Below are 20781 nucleotides of genomic sequence, written 5' to 3'. Positions count from 1 at the left end.
GGACCTCGGAGAACTGTACAAACTAATAAAAAAGGCAGTTGATGACCCCTTTAAAGTGCCAATATTTAACGCTATAATTGATATTTAGGATTCATTTTATTAATTTATGGAGGCACATTTTATTTAAACCCTAAAACATCATATCCCCTATTTATGCAAACACATAAATATTTCACATACAGTGAAGTCCAAATAGTGAGGAAAATGGATCTGTTTTCGTAAATTCTGTCAAAAATATTTTTTAAAGTCTGTGTTTTATATTAAAACAATAATTTTAAATTAAAAATATTTTAATTACTTTTTACAACGGGTACTATTTTGTACACATAAGGTATGTGAAATATTTTCTGTAATATTATTTAACTGTATTACATGTAGTGCTATGAAAAGATTAATCGCATACAAAATAAAAGTGCATTTTGCCTAATATATGTGTTTGTACTGTGTGTAATTGTTCTGCATATTTAAACACACACACACATACATATATACATTTCAGAACATTTTATTTATAAATCTATTTTTATAGTAAATATAGAGTAAAAAAATATAAATAAATATACATAGGCTACACATGTAAATGTTTCTTAAATACATACATGAATGTGTGTGTGTGCGTGTGTATTTATACATACATAATAATTACACACAGCGCACACTCATATATTATGCACAAAATCACTTTTATTTTGTATGCGATTAATCGAGATTAATCTTTTCCCAGCACTAACATGATATATCACATGAAGACAACATTACTAAACTCACCACTCAAAAGTTACAAACGTTTTTTGCCACAGAGATTACGGAAATTGCGTCCGTGATTTGTCGGGGATCGTTTGATTTTTGCTTCATTCGCACTGCCAATGATTTTCCGGAATCTGTGCATGCATTCACACACATACCGTAAAGATCCAGTAACATGTGCACTTAGGTTGATTCCACAGCCATTAACCACTCAGTCAGCAGCACCAGACCTTATCGCTCCTCCCACTCGTTCCCGATCACCCATAAACTAATGATCATCACCTGTACTCTGACCAGTTTCTAAAAATCTTTAGGCTGTGTCCGAAATAGCCACCCATTCCATATTCCCTACATTCGTTCACCAACATAAGTTAGTCAACTTGAATCCAACAACACTGGTCCAGAAGCACTTCCTGTTTCCGTTTTTTAACACTAGATAAACGTTGGGATAAAATAAACCAACAGAACATATAAATCTGAATTAACTGAAGTTAAGCAAACATCTTAAAGACAATGATATATGTGAAATAAAAAAATAATTGTCACAAACTGTAACAGTTTGTTTACATCATTTGAAAACGAATGAGTGAATTCAGACACGAAAATGACTGTTGGCACAATCTCGTGTCGAGACGCGGGAGTTCATTTGGCACGCGCCTCAGTGAACGAGAGAACGGCCCTGTCCCAAATGGCGCACTTCATGTGGACTTTCGGTCTCGTGGCCTTAAATTGCGCGTTCTCGCTAGTCTACGAGTCCGTAGGGTGTCCCATCTGTCATTTTTACGCTTTGAAGTGTGCTCATCAGCGCCTCCTTTACCCCCTTGATGCGGTCTTCAGCGAAGCCCGCACTGCAGCAGGCTTCGCGCACTTTGCCAACCCAGAAGTCCTTGCGAAAGGGCAATCAGACCAATCAGACGACGGAAGGGAGGAGTTCACACTGACGGGCAACTTCTCTACCTATTTCCGGTGTGATGCTAGCCTAGAAATCTAGACGCACCCTAGCGGCCGCAAAATATATTTGCTGCCAGGGTTTAGTCTAGGCACTCACAATACACTTAACAGCTCCAAAAACCAAAAAATGGTCAGGCCAATCACATCGTGTGTAGCGTCTGTGGGGCGGGCTTAACATGATGACAACAGAGCTGCGACGGTTCCTACTTGAAAACTTCGTTCTTCGTTGCTCTGATTGGTCATAGCGCTATCCTATTGCGTACAGAGGCATTTTGAGGGACAACCTTATATCCCGCCCCTTGCATTGAGCCGTTTGTGTGAAGAGTTGCCAGACCTTACATCTTGATGTAGGTCTGGCTAACCAGGCTAGTGTGATGCTCGAGTCTGTCCCAAAATACGACACCGGTGCACCCACGTGGACTCGCATCAAGGGTCCCTAAAGTCTGGACTACGTGATGTCATCAAAGTGTGGACTCTGAGGAGGACCACAAGTCCGGAGTGTGCCATTTGGGACAGGGCGAACCTCTTCTAGGACCCTATGCTGCGTCCGAAACCGCCTACTACATACTATATAGTACGCGAAAAGCAGTAGGCGAGGCGAGTAGTATGTCCGAATACATAGTATTCGAAAAACAGTATGCGAAAAGTACCCGGATGACCTACTACTTCCGGTTAGATTTTGCAGTGTGCATACGATGGACACTTCACTATCCCATGATGCCCCGGACGAGGAGTTATCCAACGAAGAAGAAGAGGCACGCGGCTGTTTTCGCGCTGAAATGACATGACGTGATGACGACGTATGTCACGTGATGTAGCAAGATGGCGGATGTAGTACGTCCGAATCTCATTCATACTACCAGGATTCATACTATACAGTACCTACTGTTTTAACGGCAAGTAAGTAGGTACTTCATCTAATTCAGTACCTACTATACAGTATGCGGTTTCGGACGCAGCCCTAGTTTTTTTGTGTGACAGCGCCACCTAGCGAAACTGCAGCCTCAGTATTTTCACCCAATTTTAACTTCTTTTAGTTTTTTTTGATGTTTTTAAAGGTTTATTACACCCAAATACTGCTTTCTTTATTGAAATTAAATCTAGAAATGTTGAGTAATTGTTGGGTCTAAGTTGCATTATTTAATAACTCATCAAGTAAAATAAACAAGGAATCATAGCCTTTTCAGTCGATCACATAATATTGTGTATTATTCAAGTACAAAGGGAATACACAAGGATGACTCTGGGGGTAGATTTAAAATGTTTGTATATTTTATACAACTATATAATGCAACAGTTGAACTTGAACACACACAAAAACAAATTTGTTAATGACGTGTATAACATAGGAAGAACTGCATGGACAACGTCTTCACTGACTTCTAAGAGAGTGAAAGATAAAGAAATGAATGAAACCAGTAACATTTAGTTGAACATGTTCATCTTAATTTTTAATTTCAAATTTTAAAGATCCTAGTCACCACAGAGCACACACATTATAAGATACAAAATTATATCAATCTTCATACCAAGTAATGTTCATATTACGGTTATTGCATACTGTTCATTCTAATATAGGGTCAAAGTTTTTGAAACATTCAAATAAAGCTCACCTGAACCGAGAAAAAAATTATAGAGAGAAGTAAATAATAAATATTTAAAGCATACATTACACACCTACCAACTGGATGCTCTCCCCTCTTTTCTCAATTGTTTGTCTATGATTCGATTAAACTGGTGGTGACCTTACTATAGGGAGCTATTTCGGATGTTGATGGTACAACTATATTGTTCTAAGTCAAGGAAAATTTTATTTCTCTCTTTGAGCATTTTTTGTTAGGAATCTTCTACTATGTAATTTTTTCTTCCAAATGTCTTTTTTTGTGCACAGAATAAAATAAATATGGGTTTAATTTACATTAGGGTGGTGACAAAAATAATGACAAATATTTAATTTGAGAATAAATGTGTTTTTAAAGCCATGTAATGAAAAACTTATGTTCTCAAGTAAATGTAATACTTTTAATGTTCAGAATGATTGGCAAAAATTTCAAACCTTCATTGTGTGACAAACTATGTTTCGTTTGTTTTAATGCACCATTTATCAATGTGCATTATTTTTATTTACATTCTTTCACGCCTTGTGATTGACATAAAGTGTTTAATATGGATTATTCTTGGTGTGCTCCATAATAGCCATCAGTGCCAGCCAGGTCTCTTCAGCAGTAGGGATGATTTGACTGGCCGGCAGGATGAAACCATAGCGACCAGTGTCTCTCAGTTCAAAGGTGTAAGAATACTTGATGCCCTGGTTGTAGGTCCAGTCGATGGTGCCTCCACTGGCTTGGTCTAAAAACAGTGAAAATGTTAGCAAGGAAACCACAAAATGGTACTAAAACTATTTTTTTTTTAAATATACAGAAGTTTGTACTAAGGCCCATTTCGTTAAACTTACAGATGGTGGTAATGATGCTGCCATACGTGTAGCGAGTGTTATACAAAGACTGCAGTGCAGTGACGGCCTTTCTGGCGAGCTCATGCTGAAAAGACAATACAAAAACCATTTATAATGTCGTCATCATATACAAGCCGTTCAGTATAATCAAATCTATATGTTTCTAACATGCATACCAGTTCTGCTTTGTCTTTAACAGCAGTGTACGTGTATCCATATGGGTAGAGGAGCATTTGGGAATAGCTGTGAATGGACACAAAAGCCTTGATGTTGCCATGAGATTTCACAAAGTCCACAATAGCTTTGACCTCTGGTTCAGAGTGAGCGCTGGGTCCACGGTAGGTCTCAGAGCAGGGATTGCTACTAGCACCAGCACCTGTAGATGAAACACAGATAAAATTCAGAAGGTAAATACTATTTAAGATTTCACCAAACCATGCATTCCCAAAAGCATCTTACCTCCAAAGCCAGCGTCCCAATTCCTGTTGGGGTCAACTCCAACACAGCTGGAGCCAGAGTTTGGCTTTCTGGTTTTACGCCACATACGATTCTAAACAACACAAACAACCTTGTTTTACAATTATGGTTAGAAATTGTTATATAAATAGTTCTGTTTCTAAATCTTACAGTGGAATGGGTGTAAGCGAAGCCATCAGGGTTGGTGACGATCTCCAAGAAGATGTCATAGTTGTTAAGGATGTCTGTAAGGGCGGGGTCCTTTCCGTAGTCAGTCACAATCTGCGCAAAGAAGATGAGTATGCGAGATTTAATATATTTATACTAACAATGTATTTACTTCACATCTAAAAATCACTAACCTTTTTGGCAAACCAAACTCCACTGGCCTGTGTGACCCATTCTCTGGAGTGAATGCCAGTGTCAAACCAGATACCAGGACGATTTGCTCCTGTGCTGAACTGTGTGGGACAACTTGAGTTAATAATAGAAATATGGACTACCTTTTATTAAACACATTCAAATCTGATATAAAAATAAATTCTTGCCTAAAAACAGCCACTGTAAAAAAAATATGCAGCATTGTTATCAAATCAACACATATTTTTGTTACTATAACTTTAAAAAATTAGGTTAAACAATTTCAACTTGATTTTATAAGTTATGTCAACTTTTCACAAGCTAAAACTTAGTAGGTTGAATTGACTTGCAAAATTAAGTTGTTTTAACATCATGCTGCATAGTAAGCTTATAATTATACCTAGTGAGTAAAGATTGGTATACTATTAATAGACTATAGTGTTATGACTTACCTTCAGAACGATCAAGGGGCGACCCTCATAGCTCTTACCAATTTCAATTTGGCTGACCAGATCACTGTTCTCTATCTCGAGCATATTCATGAACATGAGAATCTGAAACCAGCATAGTGATGACCAAATTATTGAAATTTACTTTATTATGAAACATACACATAGAGATTAATGGAAAGCATCAGTTAAACATGTAAAATATGTTAACACCATCATACTTCTTAAGTAAACAAGATGCCATGTTTTTCAATGTAATTTAATAAAGATAATTATACACTCAAAAAAATGAAGTGTTGGGTTTAATTAAAAATATTATGTCAACAGGTTCCACGCAATTTAATTTAGTTTATTTACAAAAGAAGTTTAAGTAAATTCAACAAACCTTAGTAAAGTCAATAAATAAAAATTTGGTTAATTGTTCATAAAAAATTAATTAATGATTACAAAAATTTTGAACAATGCCATTTTATAAACGTCACCCCCTTTAATTAGAAATTAATACGTCCATAACACAGAATCAATCAATTAAATTGCAGCTGCTCAATACAACTTATCAAATAAACCTTTTTTTATACAGTTAATCAAACATATCACAAAAATATTTGAAATGCAATGTTGCATTCCAAACCGTTTGTTTGATTTGTTCTAAAATATATCAGAACAAGTTAATTAACTCGTTAATTAACTTGTGCTACACTTCTGCAAGAGGGTACATCAATTCTGCCAGAACAACAATTACCCATAATACACTGCAAAATCCTCAGCCAATGAGATTCAAGTCTGTATTGGTTTTATATATCTGTTTCTTTTATGCAACAATTTTATGTTGGCTGAACAAATAAGTTTTAAGTAAAGCTGACAAGAAACATTTTTGTTGAATGAACTAGATTAAATTAAGTTCACATTGTTAAATAGATTTTTTTTTGTTATCACAACATGAAAAAATTAAGTAAAATTGGCAATTGCGAAAGTTCTTTTTTTTAAGTGTATGAATTAAAGTTGTGCTCCACTTACACCATTGAAATCAGAGTACTGACTGTAGATGTAGTCATCAGTACTAACACGAGGACGAGAATCCAACAATTGATGTTGTTCTTCATCAAGCAAATCCTTATGGATAAAGGAGAAAACCATAAAATAAAGTAAAAAAATTCAAATCATTATCATTTAAATGAGTTTTGCAATAATATGTCAAGAAAGATTTAATGTGGCAGAACTTCAATGGGTGTTGACTGAAAGCTATGATAATTGTAACAAAAGTTGAGATAAGATCATTCAAAATATCTTTTTAGCTTTGAAAAAGCTCTCACCTGGACATCCTCGATCATAACACGATATTGGATGTGATTGTACGCCAGGAAAGCCCTGACAGCCTGGAGGCTGTTGAAAGGAACACGGACATCCACAGGTAGAGACTCACGAACGGGCCCCATCCAAAAATCCAGCTTAACACAAAATATTGAAATTACACATTTACATTTTAAAAGTCTTGTTTAAGTGTTTTAATTCCAACAGATCTGGAACAATCAAACGATCTCTGGGTTTCACAAAGACTTACTCCAAGATGTTCCTGTTCAGCGAGCTCCTTCAGGAGATTGATTTGAGCTTCATCTTGTGCAGTGATCCGAAGAACCTGATGTCTGCAGAAACATCAAAATGATCTCTATGAGCACAACTCATGGTGGTAGACTCATCTGTGGCTTTAGTAAAAAGTAAAAGCTTGCTCTACTTAAAAAATTACTTTATTGGTATACCTAAAAATACATTTTATAAACTTAAAATTTTACAATTAAAGTGAAAAAAGTTTAAGAAATTACTTCAATTTGTAACACCTAAAATATTTATTTAAGCACTTTCATCTTACATTTTACACTTAGGAGCAGTTTATCCAGAGGCAGACTAAAATGCATGTTTGAGCTGCCTTCATTTAAAAATGTATCTTAAAGGTGACATAGAATGATTGAACGGGGTATTTATTTTATTTTCTGTGATGTGACATGTAGACAAAATTTTTTTGTTTGGGTCTGTAATGCCTTAGAAGCTTCCTAAAAACCTCCTCAGATAGCTCTATTAGGGTGGGGGATTTTAAACAAGTGGTTTTGCACCTATTTGGCTCCCCCTACTGGCTTAACTTGCAATCTCATTACTGATTGGCTGAATTTAGGCAATTATTTTAAAGTAGAGGGGCAGTTAGATGCCTGTGATGTCATAAGCATCAGTTTTTCAGATTGGGCCGTTTTCTGGCTGACATTTCTAAAAGAGGAATTTCTATGAGACTGAGATGTTTAGCACTTTTTGTATGTTCTTGAATGCGGGTAGACTACCAATATTTAACAAAGACAAGGCAAAAATGGTTATTCATTCTCTGTCCCCTTTAACAAATATCAATGCCATTGTTTTGTCTCAATATGCACACTCAACGTTTTTTTTGTAAGGTATGTATGTTTGTAAGAACTTCTTAAATGTCCTGATTTAACTTAGGCCTAGTCCTGAATTAATCTAAACCATGTCTGGGACATAGCCCTTTACTGAGAAAAGTTGGAAAAAAAATCCAATTTTTACCAAAGTTAATCCAACTTTCACTTTTTACAGTGTATGGGAGTTTAAACTTGTTAATTTAGGGGCAATATTTGACCCCTAGAATTGATTTTAAGAAGCATTTTTTATTTTATTGCAAAAGTAAATGCGTATATTAATGCAAAATGCCAATCTCTCAATGTTAGTGGAATTTAAGAGGTTTTATTGACTTGACATCCTCTAAAAAAACTTAAAAAAAAAAAAACTCTCAAAAGCTGCAAAAAGTTGCTTTTTGCCAATGACATCTGCAGTCAAAGCAGTTAGAAGAATCACTAAATTCTTCATCTTGCTACATAACATAAACTACACTATTACCACCATTTACCACATTTTATCTCTGTGGCTTTCACACCCATTGAAACACGCAGCACTAAATAAAACTAAATAACGTTTTCCCTTCAAAATAAATACATCTCCAGTGCTTTATACTGTTTTTGCCCCGTTTAGTATGTGACAGTTGTAGTGTTTTTCAAAGAAACCTTGATTATAGTTCAAACTGCTTTTTGACTTATAACAATTCAATAACAATTTAAAACAAAAAAAGATTTACACTCACCCCTCAAAAGTTACTTTGCCATAGACGGCTACAAAAAGAGCAGCTAGAACCAGCAGCCCCTTCATCTTGCTGTGTAGAGTACAAAACTTCCCACTATAAAACACCTTTTATACAGCAGCTATGACCTTGTTGTGGTGCTGATACAGAGGCAGACCTGCTGCTTTGATTCCCACAAGCTTAACCTTAATGTTAAAGCTCTGAGAGCAATGCAGCTGTTTAGCTAAATATAGCCTATAAGGTGATATAGAGCTAAATATATAGAATTTGTTATATATAAAGAGAATGTTATGTCAGAGAAACACATCCTGTGACTGATTATTATTTCAAGTCAATATTTAGTTGTTTAATGTGATCGGCATGCAGGAGTAAACCACAGATTATCATCAGGAATCCACAAGATTTTCATTTACATTGAAAAACGTCTTTAGGAAGTTAACTATAGAGCAATACATTTGTGACATCCTAGTCAGGAATGCTTTTTGGAGAATGTTTTGGAGGGGAAAACAGTTTACAGTGAGAGTTTTCTGTAGAGATGTTTTTTAGTATAATCCGGTAAATTGATAATAAAAAAATGGGCGGAGCATCAGCTCTGAAGTATCTCTAATTGGATAGGTGCAACAGGTGCAGACTGCTGAAATCACACACACACATATATATAGTGTGTAGCCTATAAAGTTTGTGAGAAAAAGAAGACATTATATTCTATGAATGAACATTATAATGTGTATTTGATGCTAACGGTCAGAAGAAGGTCATATTGAATTCAAAGGTCCTGCCATTTAGGTACAGAAATGTACATCTGAGATACCAATGACAAATATGCACTCCTTTATGTACAAATGTGTAGTTTTTAAATACCGCCGTATAGTTATAGCTTTAGTACCTTTTTTAGGGACTCTCTGTTGTGTTGTATAACACTGCCACTGTAGTGAGAATAACGCAGCTGTTTTCCTTACTGTTACTTAATATAGCAATGAGAGGTACATTGTCAAGAACATTTCTTAATATTATGTGACCCCTGCTATACGTGAAATCCCGGCTAAAGTTTCATAATTTAATTTGATAATTTTTTTCATACATTGATTTCACATTAATTTCCATCTTTGAAATGGACTTACTCAATATTAAAGATATTAAGATTATATTTTCACAATGTACTTAACATTAGGGGTTCTTATAGTGGGATCCAGGGGCCCCTAGCGGTTCACAATGCTTAGCCAGGGGATCTATGAAATAATATGTTTTAAATTGTGATTAATAATTTACATTTAAAAACCATGTTTGTCTTGCTACTGTTGATTTTATGAACGCTTTATATATAATTTAAAATACATAACTGTTGAGTCCAAATGTGATTCAACCCTCTTAAAAGCACACAAGTTGAATAACTATGAATCAAGTGTAAAAATATGCTTTGAGGTAAGAAATGTGTTTCCCTTTTAGGCCTAATTTACAAAAAATGACATTAGCTGGGTTTTTGCAGACAGGGCCACATATTTCTTGTTATTTTTTGGAATATATCCTTGACTCCCTGTCAACAAAAACAAGACAGAGCTAAATATAGAAATGATGTGTTCATATTTACATATTGAGCAATAACTTTACCAAAAGCGCTAAAATGCGCCCAGAGCCTGATAATATTTGGACAACTAACACATGACAAAACATTAAAGCAATTCTGATTTCTAAACATTTTATTGGAAATAACTTACAGTGCTCACATTGACATGTGCTCCATGTTTTACATTTACATTCAGCAGACGCTATCATCCAGAATGACTAAACAATTAAGCGATTCACCTTAATGGGATAGTTCCCTTAAAAATGAAAATTGTGTCAAAATTTTCTGACTCTCATATTGTTACAAACCTGTAAACATTTCGTTGTTCTGCTGAACACGAGGGAAGATATTTTTAAAAAATGTTTGTAACCAAACCATTCGTGGAACCCATTTACTTCAATTCCTACTATGGAGGCAAATGGGGTCCACAAACGGTTTGGTTACAAAAATTTCTTCAAAATATCTTCTTTTGTGTTCATCAGAACAATGAAATTATTGCAGGTTTGTAACAACATGGCGGTGAGTAAATGATGACAGAATTTTCATTTTTGGGTAAAGTATGCCTTGTGGGGCCACAATTTGAGAAGTGCAATATAAAGTTACAAAGTTTCCATAAAGTTTAGAGGCAATATCTATTGAAAGGAGGAGAGAGATGCCTGTCTTATAAGGCAGAGAGAGAGAGAGAGAGAGAGAGAGAGAGAGAGAGAGAGAGAGAGAGAGAGAGAGAGAGAGAGAGAGAGAGAGAGAGAGAGAGAGAAGCAGGAGATAGATTATCTGTTAAAAATCTGTCACATCACCACACCCATTGAGTAACCACAGCTTCCTCTATGAGTCCGGTGTGAGTGGTACTGTTGACTGAGATGTAGGAGGACCTCTTATGATCTGTCAGGAAGAGCAGTTTTTTTATTTAAAAAAATTATTTATTTCCATCAACTAGGGAATGTAATCATATTTCTTTAATAGCATCTTTAGAAACATTCATTCTTGTTTGTTAATCCGACATCACGAGTCCCAAAGAGCAGCTTGCATCGTGTCTTAATGTAAATAGGGAAACACGCCCTGTTTTTTTCTTTCTTTCTTTCTTTCTTTCTTTCTTTCTTTCTTTCTTTCTTTCTTTCTTTCTTTGTACAAAAAATGAACACAATTTGTTAGTATTGGTGCAAGCTCTTCATCCTTTTATTCACTGCTCAGCTGTTTCACTTTGTAACTGCGGTATCTCTTACTTGGCTCTGATTGGTAGATTAGACATCAAACTCAGCTCCTATTGGATCAAACAACACACTGGAAGAACAGCGGAAGTGTAATGCGGCGTGAGTGAGAGTTGAGCAAAAGGGTCAGAGGTAACTGTCCCGTTCAAAAGTAGTGACCCGACAGAGAAAATTGGACGGTGGAGACATTCAACACAAATCCACGACAGTAATGGAGATCGAGAAAGAAGTGAAAAAGGTACGATTATTATATCCGATGACTAGTCACGCTCCGAAAGCTTAGTTATTGGGAAAAATGGCAACGCCCTAAAGGTAAACCCACTTTCATTGTTATAAAGTTAACGTTATATGGCGAAACATTGCGTTTTACGCTTGTCAGTGTAAATACTGTAAAGCTTGGTTAAATTTATTAAAAAATAGGAAGTTGGCATAGGAAGTTAAACAAAGAAGGAAGACATCATCTTTCATTCAGGCAGAACTAAGTAAAATATGAATTGCTGCATTGCATTGTCTTTGAATTTATCGAATAAATATTTACACTTTTTCATATACAAAATGTCCGACACAAATTAATAAATGTTTAATGTTAATTTATTCGTTTACTTATGGGTTACTTATTAAACTGATATATAACTGCAGTGATAAGTGAATGAACAAATGCAGCATATAATACAACATTGCAACCACAAATTATAATGCTGGTAAGGTTGTCAAGAGTGTTGTGACGTGGACAGTAAATTGCACAGTTTCCAATTTCAGGGAACTGTGCAAGATGACGTGAACTTATTTAAACATTGCATTTAACATGAAATAGCCAGTATCTCATAAACACTGGTGAGCATAAAGACCTTTCATGATGACATAGCCAAAATTTAAAGCCTGTAATAAAAAGTAAATGCTATAAATAGTAATTTCCTGTGTAACTTTGTATGTTATTGCCTCTTTAATATGAATATTTACAATGTTTACCTTTTTGTAATTTACTTTGGATGAAAGCATCTGCTAAATCCCTATATATAAATGTAAAAGAACAATAAAATGACTTCAGGATGACAGCAGGATTTATCAATGTTAAACGCTATAAACTGAGCCATTCTCTCAGTTTCAGGATAAACCAAACAAAAGAGTTTCTCAAACAGTTATTGGAGGTAAATCTGTAAAAAGTTTTACAGAAACCAAAGTGGGAACTTAACTGATTCTGTTTGCTGACAGAAACACCTGTGCATATTCAATATGTAAAAGTCCCCAATAAAATCAAAATGACGTTTTTTGTCTTTTAGTATTGATATGTCCTAATTTAGTATATCTATAAACTAGTGTGCTCCAAAACATTGACAAAATTCACAGCTATAAGCATTTAAAACCTACAGTTTCTCACTGCCACCAATTTTTATGACATCACACTCTGCACTTCAGCTTCTCTAAGTAAACACTACTGGCTATTTAAAAAGGGAAAGAGCAACTTAATATCTCCCAACTTTCTGTTTTAGTTGAAATTATGCACATTTTAGGCACTTCAGTGTGTCTTTACAGCATAGGAGATCAGTACAGAAATCCTCCAGGCGTTCTCCATCTTGATAAATGCATGACCTTATAAGGCTGTCTTCCAGCTGTGAGAACTATGTGTTAGAGACAGGGATTTGAATGAGGTTTATAATGTAAATGTATCAATATTTAGTCAAGAAACCTGTTGCCAGCTTGTCTCTTTGAAATGAACATTGCATGTGAAATCTACTGTCCAAAAGCAGGGTGTTAAAAATAGATTTATATGTATGCATTTGGGGGCACTTTTAGCCAAAGCTACATACAGTGCATTCAATGTATAATTTTTAATAAAATGTGTGATCTGCATTATTTGATGCATTACTTGCATCACTTCTAAATCTAAAAATAACATAATAATTGTGTCCTGATATTATATTTCCATTACATTTAGGCATTTTTATAAAACAATATAATCTTAAAATGTCATGATTTCATGATACTAGAAAGCATTCTTTAATAATTACACTATAAATGGTAAGTAAAAGTAAGTGCCACAAGGTTCATCAAAATCACATAATAAAGAAGCTGTATAAACTATTAAATTGTCTTTTTTTGTCGGCAGATAACCCTCGGCCATGAGATTGGAGCAGGGGCATCCTGTCTGAAATGCAAGGACAAGTGTGAAGGTTTTGAGCTTCACTTCTGGAGGTTCGTACTAGCCTTCTTATGCAAGTTTATTTAAGAAGCCATGTTATTATTCATTCATGTAACGTTCAGTGTGAAAAATATACAGTTGTACTTTTGTTGTCCATGCATCATCGTCCTAGCCAGCTGATCAGCAAGCAGTGGCTTATCTTTCCAGCAAATGTAATAAGAAAAAATTGCATCTGGCTTTATATGGCCATTATCTTCACTTGTCCAGTTTTCCTGCAGTGTTGCATGTCATTCCCAAGTGCTCATATGGTTTCAGGAATGGTGGGTGAAAAGAGGTGAATCTGGGTCATTTTAGTTTTCTTTTCAGCACAGTTTTTTTCTGATGTCACTTATTGAGGCTTAGGCCCACCCACTTCCTGTTTCCAATTTTTCAATTTTTAATTATCAGGTATATATGAAAGGTTTCGTTGCAAAACAAGATAAATCCGTTTTTTAACATTTTTGTCAAAACATGTTTATTATTATGTTATCATGTTATTATTTTGTTTTATGGTGCTACTTAGCTGTATTTTTTAAGTTATGAAGGTTTGAATCAAAACAAACCAACTGCAGTTGAATTTATATTAATTGGAATGCACAACCAAAAAACGAGATTTCTGAAATATAAAAAAAAAAACGGAGTTATCTCGTTTTGCAACGAAACTCTTCATATATTTATGAAGCCATTTTGGATATAACAGTGTAGTGAAGACAGTAGTAACGGGTGAGGAGTAAGGGACCCCATTAAAATTTATGGTGGATTTCTGTGCATTTAAAGCCGTGGGAATCAATCAATTCAAGTTACTTTTTCTTTGTTGCTTCGGAGCACTGACATACTGAAACATTAAAAGCGTCTTTTTAGTATGCGGCAGTGATTTGTGTATAAACATTTACCATGACTGCCATTGATATGTAAATCTGATGTCCCTAAAGAATTCGCAATCTACACTTTTATAGCATTCTGTTTATCCCTAAAGTGCCTTAATAATGTTAAAGTTTCCTATAGAAACAACACTCATGATTTAATTTAACATAGGCTGATTTCTCATAGACTCTCTCACTGTGTTCACATTTAGCACAATTTACAACGAAAGCATTGATTGAGGAGTTTTACAGTAGCATAGTTTATCAAACTCTAATTTCAAAAGATCAAATTTTTTTTTACAGATGAACAAGTTACTCTTTATCTTAAATAATGAACTTTCCTTCTTTTAAGGAATAGAAATCTTTGCATTTCACTATGCAGTCTGCTTACAGAATATCTGTGCAAGTCGTAACTTGACATGTGCACAGCAATCCAAACTAATGATACAAGACTTAACAAAACCTACATTACTTAAACAGACAGGGCTTTCCAAAGCCATTATATGCAACTCTCATTCTTTGTAAATCTCACATGGCTCTTAAAAATACTATAAATAAGTTAACTCTCCTCTGTTTTCTTCCAGTATGCTGTTGATTTGTTTAGTCCTTCCCATAATTCTTAAACTTAAACCTCTTAACAGAAAGATCTGCAGAAACTGCAAATGTGGCTTGGAGGACCATGATGTGCAGCTTGAGACAGAGGAAGATAAGAAAGTGGGAAAGCTTTTCGAGGACACAAAGTACACAGGCCTCATAGCCAAGCTGAAGAGAGATGGTATCCCATCTTACAGAGGCAACCAGTTCACCATCAGCGTCCAGTCTCCCACCATCAGCACCGCTACACCTTTCTCTGCGGGCACGTTTATCCCCGCTGGTCAAGCCTACAGCCCTAGTGCTCAGTCTGTACATGCCCCACATGCTGCCTCAGGGCCTGGAGGTCACATCTCTTCTGCTCCAGGAGGAGGGCACACTGCTGTCCTAGGAGCCGGAGGTCAATACCCTTCTGCTCCAGGTGGAGGAGGGCACACTGCTGCCCCAGGAGCCGGAGGTCACTACCCTTCTGCTCCAGGAGGAGGGTACACTGTTGTCCCAGGAGCCGGAGGTCACTACCCTTCTGCTCCAGGTGGAGGAGGGCACAGTGCTGCCCCAGGTGCTGGAGGTCACTACCCTTCTGCTCCAGGTGGAGGAGGGCACAGTGCTGCCCCAGGTGCTGAAGGTCACTACCCTTCTGCTCCTGGAGCAGGCCATAAAGCTGCCCCAGGGGCTGGAGTTCACTACCCTTCTGCTCCAGGAGGAGGGCACACTGCTGCCCCAGGGGCCGGAGGTCACTTCCCTTCTGCTCCTGGAGCAGGCCATAAAGCTGCCCCAGGGGCTGGAGCTTACATCCCTTCTGCCGCAGGAGCAGGGAATATTCTTGCCCCAGGAGGAGGGCATACTGCTGCCCCAGGTGGTGGAGCTCACACCCCTTCTATCCCAGGAGCAGGCCATACTGTTGTCTCCCCTTCTTCATCACCAGCTAAATTCCCTGGTGCGGGCCCTGCTGTTATGCCCACCGCAGTGCCAGCCAAGACTAATGTGGTCAAGTCCATTACCTATGAATGGGCACCATCTGGAATCAATCAAGGTTTGGTGAGTATCTATGTTTTAAAATAGACTATGCTTTCTAAAATTGCAAAACACTTACGACTTTATTAAGCTGTTGCTCTGGGCTCCACTAGGGGTCAGTATTGTCTACTTTATTTTTTGAGACCACTGTGTCCAACACTTGAGGCAGTGTGTCTCACTGTTCTGTAAGTCAATAACTTAAGAGGGGAAGTCTATTAAAATGGTTTAAAGGCTTCCAAGGCCTCCAAATCTCATTCAAGTGAGCTTTAAAGATATTTAAGCAGACCGATTCATGTGCCTTGGGTATATCTGTGCATAAGACAGCATTTACAGTTTACAGAGTTTGACATTTACAGCCACCTAAAAAATGAAAGATTTCAACCAATATTTATTGTACTCAGGCTCTGCGTTACATGGAGCTTCTGCCTCCGGAGCGTCGGCCCATCGCCGGTACGACTGGAGCAGATTACCGTAAAAAGCAGATGGCCAAGCAACTTCCAGAACATGACCAGGATCCCGAACGCTGCCACGAACTCTCTCCCGGCGAGGTCAAGCTAATGCAACAGTACGTCCGCAAGTACAAGGACGAGGCGCTGGGCATTGGTGACATTACACTCCCAGAAGAGATAGGAAAACAGGCAGGCCTGACTGGCGATAAGGGGGCTCAAGGCCTGGGGGCTGGAACAAAGCCCGGTGCTGGAACACCAGGAAGACCAGGAACTGATTCAGCAGCAGGAGACAAAGGTGATGCTTTTGCTGCCATGGGGAAAGTTGGTGCTGCAGGGGATTCTGGGACTTCACTAAGTGGACCTTCAGGGAACTATGTAAGTATGAAGCCAGTGAATTATTTAAAATAAGACTAGGAATATGTATTAATAAAGTAATGAATTTGAATCACATAAATAAAATGTATGAAAGGGACAGTTCACCAAAAAATGAAAATTCTGTCATCATTTATTAACTCACCCTCAAGTTGTTTCAAACAACCCTGTATACATTTTTTGTTTTGCTTAACACAAAGGAAGAAGCAGAAATCAAAAGCACCATTGACTTCCATAGTAGGAAAAGAAATTACTATGGTGGCCAATGGTGCTTAAATAAATTTTTGGTTACTAACAAACAGTAAATTCCATTTGATCTAAATGGCTCTCAGTCTAATTTGTAGCCGTTTAGATGTCAGCACCCATTAACAAAAACCTCCCGTTTGGATGTGAACAGCAGCAGTATTTATTTTCCCATGTGTGCAGCGGGAGATGTCCTGTATCTTTCTCCACTTCTTATCTCCTCATTCGATTATCACGAGAGGAGTCCAAGTTCAGCCAAGTCTGTGTTAGTCATGCAAATGGAATGAACATTATGTATAAAGGAGATCTTCATAAATTATCACACTAGAATTTTTTTAATTGAAATCCTTTATAAGTGTGCAAAATCTTTTAATGAAAACACATGTTTTTGAAGAAATAGTTCATCAGAATAAAGGCAGAAATGCTTGTAGGTGAACGTTGTTGTGCAGTAAATTGCTAAACGAAATGGTTTCTCATGTACATAATGTTCGTTTAAAGTGATCTGCCCCTGCAGAGTTTTTCCACATTCATTCTTCATTGATGTTTCTGCCAAGCTCAACTCATCACCGGATCTCTGCCCACAGTCTTGCCACCAATGCCAGCAGCCTATGAAGAAGGGGGAGCCAGCTGTGTACGCAGATCGGGCGGGCTACGATAAACTCTGGCACCCGGGCTGCTTTGTTTGCTGTACTTGCACTGAGCTGTTGGTGGATATGATCTATTTTTGGAAGAAGGGGCAGCTGTATTGTGGTCGCCATTATGGAGACAGCGAAAAGCCTCGATGCGCAGGTTGTGATGAGGTGAGAGGGGGCGGGGCAAAATATTTTTTATATATATGCGTAGTCAAATTACATGCAATTATATGTAATGTTTGTTCAGTGCACTTTGAGGGCTTTCTCAGCAAATATTAGTGTGTATTAATATTTGGAAAACTTGATTCACTTGTTATGTAACGTTTGTGTGTGTTTGTGTGGTCTTCCAGCTCATCTTCAGCAATGAATACACTCAGGCTGAGGATCTGAACTGGCACCTGAAGCACTTCTGCTGTTTTGACTGTGACTGCGTGTTGGCCGGAGAGACTTATGTAATGGAGAACGAGAAACCTGTCTGCACGCCCTGCTATATGAAGAACCATGCTGTGGTAAAGAAAAATTCTCTTCTCTGCACCGCAAACGGATGAAATATTTAGCAGCTAGTTTCACAAACTCTCACTTTGTACATCTATTTATTTATGTCACGCCAAAACGTAAATTAAATTCCTGCAAAGCCCCAACTATTAAAACTAACAGGCTCAGCATGTGTTTGGCAGCCATGCTGGTTCAACAGCAGGTGAAGAGGATTAAGGAAGTGTCAGTGACATGATAATCGGGCAAAAGGGAGAACGCTTGCTCTTTTAATGGACGAGATATCACATACCACCGTTCTCCTCCACCCTTTCTCTTTCAGCGGCTGTTCTCTGGAACTGCTTTTATGATTCATCTATTTGACATGAGTTTCTTTGTGGTATTTGTTTGAATGAGCATTAACTAATCTGATTTGATAAGCAGTATATGTACTGTAATGCGATAATGTTCTGTTAATGTTTTATACTTTTGATCAGAAAAGTTGTTTATGGAACTATATGTATTTCAAGTCGTTTGAATTTTTGCTATTGCTAAGATCACATTATAATATTGTATAACGTACATGTTTTTGTTTTGTATTCACAGTGTTGTGTGGCCTGTCACAACCCCATCGAACCTGAAGCTCAACGCGTGTCGTATGGAGAGTACCACTGGCACGCCGAGCCCCAGTGCTTCCAGTGCTCCGGCTGTTCCAAGTGCCTCGTTGGTCAGCGCTTCATGGCTATGCAGGGAAAGCTGGTCTGCTCCGTGGAGTGCAAGAAGAAAATCATGGCCTCCTGAAAGAACGTTCAGGAATTTTACTTATGCAAAAACAAATAAAGGTGAAAAAGTTCACTTCGAGATACAAGCTACTGTAACACACATCAGTATATACTGCAATTGTTGACCAATCATAATTTCTGTCATTCCAAGTAATTTAATGGAGCAGCTAACAGTGACCTAACCTATATAAAGTTTTAATAGTTGACCCAAAATTAAAATGTACTCACCCTCTTGTTGTTTCTAAACTGTTTGACTACTCTTGGGTCTTTTGTCACTTTTAATGACTTTTACATCCTTTCTGAACCATAAAAGCGTCAATCCCCATTTACAGTATTGTTATTGTATGAATAAGAGTGCATACCAAATTTCTTGTCCATAAAAGGGCTTGAAAAACATTAAGATGAGTAAACGATTGTTTAATTCTGAGTGAACTATATCTTTACATTTTAGTATTATTAAAAAGCAATAATGGCTTTTTTGGCTAGTGAAAAAATATTCAGACTGTCTAAAATTGCACTTTATTTTTTCTGTAGCTTTCACTTTGTAATCCAATAAATGTTTTTTCACGTAACTGGTGTTTTAAAATCCTTCCTTTTGTGCTTTATCTGTTAATGTTCAACGCTTTCACAGCCTTCGACGAGTTATCTCGTCAATTAAGAGAAAACATTTGCATAAAAAAATATTTCTGAAGAATGTTTGTGTTAAGCTGCAATACCGCGATTATCCACTAGATTACCCAATTTATAAAAATAAAAACTAAAGCCAAAACGTTATTTACATACTCTATGTATGTTTTGATAATCGTTCTGAATGTGATCTCTGATAAAATTGCTTCACAAAAATGTGATTATTTAAGCTTTTTGCTAAAAAAATTTTTTAAGAAAAATATCCATATTTAAGAGTTTATAAGTAGAGAAAAAAATATAGATAAAATATAAGTTTTTTTCTGTTTTGTTTAGTTATTGTTTGTTGGAGGGGTCTGTTCTTTCATTTGATATATTTGTATGTTTATATATTTTTTAGAAAAACTATTTTCTGGAAGGCGTTTTGTGAAACTTGAAAAAATGCTATCTGGCAACTTTTCAAAAAATGGCTGGCGGGAATGAGTTAAGAGTCTCAAGGGGCAGCTGTTACGCTAATGCTAATATCTTGACCATTTGAAACGATTAACAATTCAAATTTAGTCTTGCACTTTTGGGGAAAATTAACCCACATCTTGTTGTCTTAGTGGAAACTGCGCACAATTCAAGGAAGCCCGGTTTATTTGAGTCGCCATTGTGCTACAGTGTATGACGTTATTTCCCCCCACCGTAACAACAGTCCACGGTAGCACGAAGAGCTCGGCTACTTCACCTCCATTCACCTCACGCCACAGGAGGGTGGGGTTTTCCAGAAGGGAATTCTTTCCTTCGGTGTCACCCTCGTGCAGGAATGCCAAACACAGAGCGTGCACACACAGTCATGCCGAGTCCGACTCCCTACAGCTTGTTTTCCCCACAAGCGTTAATGGTGCAATACAGATGATCTGTTGATTAGTTGCTCCCCGGGGTTATAAAACACAGATGTAAGTGTTTATGCTGCCTGAAGGAATTACCACAAAGCAGAAAGCACATTCAGACCCCACACGAGAAAAGTCAAAACAGGTGATCCAACCACTTAAGGATCTGGTGATAGCTTTTTTGAGATGTTTGAGAACAGTATATCAAAACATGTATGTTGGACTAGATCAAAAAAGGCAATTACTTTTTGGTCATCTGTGTAAATAAAAGTTGTTTTTCGGTAGTTTTACAGCACACCATGAATATTTAGTTTGTTGTTAGCTTAAAGGACCACGCTGACTTTTTGGAACTTTAACTTGTTC

General features: G+C 37.0%; 2 protein-coding genes across 2 annotated transcripts; one reads left to right on the top strand and one right to left on the bottom strand.

Annotated features, from left to right (window-relative positions):
- Positions 1–3570: 3570 nt before the first annotated feature.
- LOC135781366 (carboxypeptidase A1-like) lies at positions 3571–8708 on the bottom strand. Its single transcript, XM_065291792.2, has 11 exons — positions 8555–8708; positions 6980–7061; positions 6732–6866; positions 6436–6531; positions 5422–5523; positions 4972–5070; positions 4781–4891; positions 4613–4703; positions 4330–4529; positions 4154–4238; positions 3571–4047 (listed from the first exon to the last, which is right to left on the bottom strand). The coding sequence occupies exons 1-11, from the start codon at positions 8617–8619 to the stop codon at positions 3860–3862; spliced, it is 1254 nt and encodes a 417-aa protein (XP_065147864.1). The 5' UTR covers positions 8620–8708; the 3' UTR covers positions 3571–3859.
- Positions 8709–11392: 2684 nt separating this feature from the next.
- Positions 11393–19491, top strand: tes (testis derived transcript (3 LIM domains)). Its single transcript, XM_065291794.2, has 7 exons — positions 11393–11561; positions 13431–13516; positions 15007–15994; positions 16372–16794; positions 17619–17834; positions 18017–18175; positions 18744–19491. The coding sequence occupies exons 1-7, from the start codon at positions 11535–11537 to the stop codon at positions 18936–18938; spliced, it is 2094 nt and encodes a 697-aa protein (XP_065147866.1). The 5' UTR covers positions 11393–11534; the 3' UTR covers positions 18939–19491.
- The last annotated feature ends 1290 nt before the right edge of the window (positions 19492–20781 follow it).

Source organism: Paramisgurnus dabryanus, chromosome 23, assembly GCF_030506205.2.
Source record: "Paramisgurnus dabryanus chromosome 23, PD_genome_1.1, whole genome shotgun sequence".
Lineage (NCBI taxonomy): Eukaryota > Metazoa > Chordata > Actinopteri > Cypriniformes > Cobitidae > Paramisgurnus > Paramisgurnus dabryanus.
Note: the sequence above shows the minus strand (reverse complement) of the source record. Positions and strands in the feature narration are given on the sequence as shown.